This window comes from Miscanthus floridulus, chromosome 1 (genome assembly GCF_019320115.1).
Source record: "Miscanthus floridulus cultivar M001 chromosome 1, ASM1932011v1, whole genome shotgun sequence".
In the NCBI taxonomy this organism is placed as follows: Eukaryota; Viridiplantae; Streptophyta; class Magnoliopsida; order Poales; family Poaceae; genus Miscanthus; species Miscanthus floridulus.
This window is the reverse complement of record NC_089580.1, coordinates 186,407,696-186,413,799: the sequence shown is the minus strand read 5'-3', so window position 1 is coordinate 186,413,799 and position 6,104 is coordinate 186,407,696. Positions and strand designations below refer to the sequence as shown.

The window sequence follows — 6,104 nt, the reverse complement described above, 5'->3', positions numbered from 1 at the left end:
CTAAAAATACACCCTTGCATCCGCTCTAATTCCTCTCACAGCTGTTGAAGCAAAAAAAGAAAATAGTCCAACTCATAGTAATGTCACATCCCACTTCCACTTTGCCTCCTCTCTTTTCTCTAACTTTAAGCACCTATAGTAGAGCTGTCGTTGGACACCTACCCAACCAAGGATTACCAGTTTCTCATCTTTTCAAATAGTGTCGATGTCATAGTTTTTAAAAGATATAGTTTTAAAATAAATGTGCAAAACCACAATTTCGGGGGGAAAAGGGAAAATGTTCAAAATATACAACCATTCGAGTATACAACTCAACTACAACCACTAAAATCTAAACCACTCAGATGTACTATTTATTAGCTTTTCATCCAAGTCATCATGGCCATTACATCCTATGTAATACCCCAAGCTATGCTTTAGATACCGTGTGCAATACTACCGTCTTAACAATGTCATGACTTTACTCTACCGCAACAACCCCCCCCCCCCCCCCCCCCCCCCCCCCAAAAAAAAAAAAAACAATGTCAAGACTTTCAAAACCACATGGTTTATCGTCGCCAAACACGTCGTAGCTTTTCAAAATCAAAGTATTTTGTAAAAGTGTAGTATTTTTCTCTCTCTTTTTGAAATCAACAAAATGGTAATTTTTTTTGAGAAACGACAATGGTATTTTTCTAAAACTTTAAGCATACTTTTGCATCCAAACAGGCCTAAGCATACTTTTGCATGCGAACAGGCCTAGACATCCAAATTCGGCTGTGTCGTATCTTATCTTCAGATACGAAGGACAGAATTTTGTTCCCCATTATGCATAGAAGCATTTAGAATTCAACCAATATGTAGCTTTTGAGATAAGCTTAGATCCATCTTCACATTTTTGAAATATGTTATGTACCATAGGAGCAGGACACAATAACACAAAGAAGGTAATCTGGAAACTGTACAGGACTTATGTCAGCTACCGATGAGCAGGTGAGGATCCTATGAATGAAGATCGACAGGAGTTTTATCTAAGAAACAAAATTTTTACTCGAAACCAAAAAAGGCTTCCTAGATAGAATCTCTTTACATGATAATAAAGGTCTTCAATGAACATTATTCTGGAATTGATATAACCTGTATATGCATAAAAACAGATAAAGTAGGAACTACAAACTAGTCAGCTTCTTCAGCTATAGCCTATAGCCCCTCCAGGTAACTTGTTTTATTGCCAAGTGTTGATTGTACCATAACATCTGAAGCTGAAGGCCTCTCATTCAGCTTATTCTACTTTTCACTGAATATTCTATATATCCCCAGCAGAAATGGAAGGCAAAGAAAATTGTATAACTAATCACATGGTATGAGGACATCAACTTCTTTCAGCAAGGCTTTCATAGAAGAGTATGTAGCCATTATCAGTGTTACCACTGAACTCCTGCGGTGAGCCAAAGAATGCCTGTACCATGGACTCATCAGTCATCTCAACGTTCTCGTCATCAAAGAATAACCAATGATTGTGGCTCTTAACTAAACTGATATAGTGGCCATGATTTGGCCCACTTCCAACATGAACTACCACAGCGAATAGGGAGTATTCCAAGTCCGAATTATCAACTGTGTTAAGAAGTTTAAGCTCCAGTGGGAAAACCACTCGGTATGATAGTTTTTTGTAGCGCTGAAGCTGCTCAATATACTTGAACCGCTTGAGATGAATTACTAGGATGTTTGGTGGTTTTCTTATCTTCATCCTTTTTTGTGCTTCCTGTAAACTGAAGTGAAGAACAAATTCATCAAAACATATGAAATTGGAAAAATGATATAGCAATCACAATATATAAATCACAGTTATGCCGAACAAAAACAACTACTTCCTCTGTCCCAAATTATAAGACGTTTTGACATTTCTAGATTCATATCATTTGCTATGTATCTAGACAATATATATATAGGTGCATAGCAAAAGCTATGAATCTAGAAAAGCCAAAACGTCTTATAATTTGGAATGGAGGGAGTACTAACAGAAGGGTAACCAAGCCATTAGCCCAGAAGATCTGCTAGAGGTATTGGATAATTTACAGTAGATTCAAGCACTTTTTTTTTTAAAAAAAAAAGGCAAAACAAGTGGAGCCAAGAACTAACATAAACACATGCCTCAAATGATATTCTACAGAACTAATGTTAGCCAGGACAAAATATTATAAGACAGTATATACATGGACTATGGGCGAAGGGATGAGAACAACGTACCTGCAGCATTTGTCACAGAAGAACTTGTCCTCAGCATTCAAAGTCTCTGTTGAGCTGAAGTTCTTAAGACAGCTGGTGAGTGAACTATTCTGTTCAATGTCCAGGCTCAGGTCAAAAAATGTTTCATCTCTATCAGTCACAGTTTCACATCTCAGACACCTTGTTTCGTTAGTCAATATTCCCTACAGGAACAAAATTAGAATTATAGGCACATCTAAAAGATAAGACTGTAACATAAGCAGAAGCTGGAGTTCATGTTCAAGCCATAGGCACACAAACAAAAGCATCCTAGAACAAATGAATGAAATCTCACCTGGAAGCATTTATGAACCCATGTGGCAGCTAATTCTTTGTGACTACCATTGGGTTGGCCATCAATAGGACCATTTGAATTCTTTGGGAACGAGAGATTTTGAAGAGACTCTCTTGCAGCATTATGTTCCTTCTCTAGAATGTCAACTAGCTCATTCAGTAAAAAATTCAGAAACTCGTGAGCATCCTGTTAAGTACAGTAGTGTGAGTTCACAGTCTATACAAAAAGGTTACACTACAATGATTGAAAAAGCATAATATAAATGGCATGATCTTGGAAGAGAACATAATTTTTATAGCAACAATTAACTACATATTTCATAAAAAACAATTAACCACATATCTTTTCAACATGTCTTAAAATGCTGCACCGTTATTAGTTATTACCATATCTCATATACCAAGGATTATAGTTAATCACTGATAAATAGCCAAAATAGAGATGGCCTTTACAAATCCAGAACTTATTCTAAAATGCTTAAGATTCTCCGTAAATCTAGCGGGGAACCATCTCCAGGTGCTATTAAGCGAATTTATCTATGGAACATAGGGTACAGTCAGGATATGTAAGATTCAGATTGAAGGTTCCCATGATTTCCAGATATTGCAAGGAGTTGAATATACTAATATAGAACCTTGAATTCAGTGTTGCATCATTTCACATGGAAATTACTTAAAACACATCTGCAAAAATTACAATAGTTATTCATGCTAAGACTACACTATAATGTGACCATGAGCTTGCTAAAACTACAAAATACACATTGGAAGACGTCACTGGCGAAATGTATTACCTGATGCATATAGCTGCGGAAAATCTCATTTTGTTTCTTCAATCGTTGTATAAAACGCTTAGGAGCAATAACCCCTGTTTTCTTCTTCTGATTACTGATCTGTATAGACAATGAAAAAGGGATAATTATTTTGTTGAAGTAGACTGTTGGTTTCTTCCTCAGTCCACTCCAATATTCACTCATATCAAACAATGACATGTCACACTTAGTAAGAGGCCTCCAGATAAAACGATGTCCCCAAAACATTGTACATATTTCAGACTTAAAAATAGTGTAAAACTACAATACAATTGACGAGCACATAAATATCTGTCAGTACAAAGGCTAACACAAATTTATCTGTGAAAAGTCAGTGGTAAAGTAAGGCAACAATGGAGCATGTCCTACGAAATTTTCTCATTCAACAGGCATTACTCCTGGAACCAGGTTTAGGTTTATTAAATTACATATTTTCTTTTAAAAATCCAAATTATCAATTTACAGAGGTTACCAGAAGAAGGTATATAATCCAAATAACACAGAGTGCTCCTTTCTAGCATGCTCCTCTTACACTTTGGATGGTAAGAGATACAAGGCAATCTTGGTAGTTCATTGCTGAGGACTAATTTTGCACATAGAGTGTTATGCGGTTAAACTGTAGAAATTTATACTTTGGAACATCATTTTGTGATTTCAAACTAAGGAAGGAAGAACAATTTAAGTCTATAACAAGTAGAACTATAGACATCATGGGAAACTGTCAAATTAACCAGCAACTTTATTGGCGGAAATCCGATGGTATTTATTCAATATAAATGTGACAACTTAACAATTGCAGTGATCTTCATATACAGTTTTGCTCAGGAATTGTGATTAATTAACCAAAATCTCTACAATTCCGCGCAAGATTCAACATGTTTTTTTAGTGATTCCTACATGCTGCAGGATATACAAGAAGTTGAGAATGAGATTACGGGAATAACAATCACAACAACCAATAGCTGCAGTAGTACCTGAGAGAACAGATCAGCCAGGCAGGTTAGCATGTTCTCTTCAACATCTCCGGTGTTTTTATTGTTTGCATAGTACTCCAGCAATTGATCACGGAAAGGAACACAAAAATAAAGTGCCTGAAACAGGAAACAGTTAGATCCCGCATTATGAGGAGAACAGTACCATATCTTTCTCTAAATGTTACTGATAAAAATGTCCCACAGCTAACTATCCATGGCAAAGCTCCTACATACCATGATGCTTATACTGCTGAAGCGAGGTGCTATATATGCATTTCAACACGTACATAAACCATGCGTTTCCCCAATTTACCGATGTCAAACCAACTGAGCAGTCTCTGGCTTCACACAAACATGACGACCTATGATCATGTCGCAAAAAATTGAACAGGAAACATATCACCGGCACCGCTCAACAATCACAAAAACTCCCCACGCAGAAAATCTAGCGCTGGGATCTCGCAAAACACGCATCGCTCCTCACCGCCCCCGCACGGAAGAGAACCAACAAATCCCCCCACGCCTCTGACGCGGGGTAGCAGCTCGCATCGCAACGAGCAGAGAGAGATTCGGGCCGGCCCCGGCGTACCTGCAGCACGCTGTTGCAGTAGCAGGTGTTGCCGAAGTTCTCGAGGCCGAAGTAGCGCTCGCCCTCGGGGAACTGCTCGCCCAGCGCCTTCTCCAGCCTGGAGCCCGCCGCGCCCATCACCGCCCCCGCCCAGCTCCCATTGCCCGGCGATCGGCGCGAGGGGCCTGTCGCTGTTGTGGCCGGCTCGGGCGGTGCGAGACAGGAATTGTACTGTGGCGCGGTGAAACTGTTGCGATTGGGGGTTGGGAGGAGGAACGCACGGTTGCGGTCGCGGAAGGAAGCGAAGAAATGGGCCAAACCCAAAAAAAACACAGGTGCCCCGAAGTGGACATCGCTATGCCTGGTTTTGGCCTGTCCAACCGACCTGTTTGGTCAAGTCATCAGAATCTTAATCCGACGGTTCAGATCAGACTGGTACGTGAATCGGATGGCGGTTGGCGGGTGGGCAGCACCCGATACAGGCGTGCTTGTCAATCATAAGATCATCCCATAAATGTTTTATGAGATAAATCATTTTTTTTTGTTTTTGCTTGCAATATATGCACCGGGTGGATAATGAGATGAGTCGGCTCACTTGTTTTCAGCTTTTCTTTGAAATTGATTTATCATATTTTCAACGTCTAGCCGAGCCTAGCAAGATGAACCGAGCTTAAATCGAGTTTCATAGAAAATCAACTATACTCTTCAAATTTTAAAAGGAAAACAATTACAATCAGAACAATTTTAAAACAAGCCACTAAGCCAGCCCAAGGTGTGTGTTTTTCAGCTCAGAAGCCTAAGCCTGGTGGGGACAAGGAGATAATGGATCAACTGATGCAATCTTAAGCCAAAAGAAAAAAGAAAATTGGAAGTGAGATGTTGGCCACCTTTATATTCCTTAAGCCGCACATTCTAATAATGGAACTGCCATATTTATTATGACGAAGCTAGTTGCACTTGCACCCAGTGACGGACCCAGAATTTGGCCAAGACTAGGGCTAAATTTTAGCAGAAAAAACCAAAAACTACACCATAGTCTATTTGTCAATATATATACATATACGTGTGTGTTAGTAGCACATATTCCAGTGAGTCATAATGGGCGAAAATATATGTTTTATATTTTTTAGAAAATTTTAAAGCTATAATTTATTTCATAATAATGACTGTATATTAGCAATAATTTTTTTTAGAATTACACGGTACGAC

The 6,104-nt window shown here is 38.9% G+C and overlaps 1 protein-coding gene across 1 annotated transcript; it reads right to left on the bottom strand.

The window, feature by feature from the left end:
- Positions 1-1,004: 1,004 nt before the first annotated feature.
- Positions 1,005-5,163, bottom strand: LOC136505428 (ubiquitin carboxyl-terminal hydrolase 4-like). The gene is made up of 6 exons (XM_066500585.1): positions 4,917-5,163; positions 4,328-4,444; positions 3,336-3,434; positions 2,543-2,728; positions 2,230-2,411; positions 1,005-1,751 (listed from the first exon to the last, which is right to left on the bottom strand). Exons 1-6 carry the CDS (start codon positions 5,031-5,033, stop codon positions 1,352-1,354), a joined length of 1,101 nt encoding a protein of 366 aa, XP_066356682.1. The 5' UTR covers positions 5,034-5,163; the 3' UTR covers positions 1,005-1,351.
- Positions 5,164-6,104: the final 941 nt, after the last annotated feature.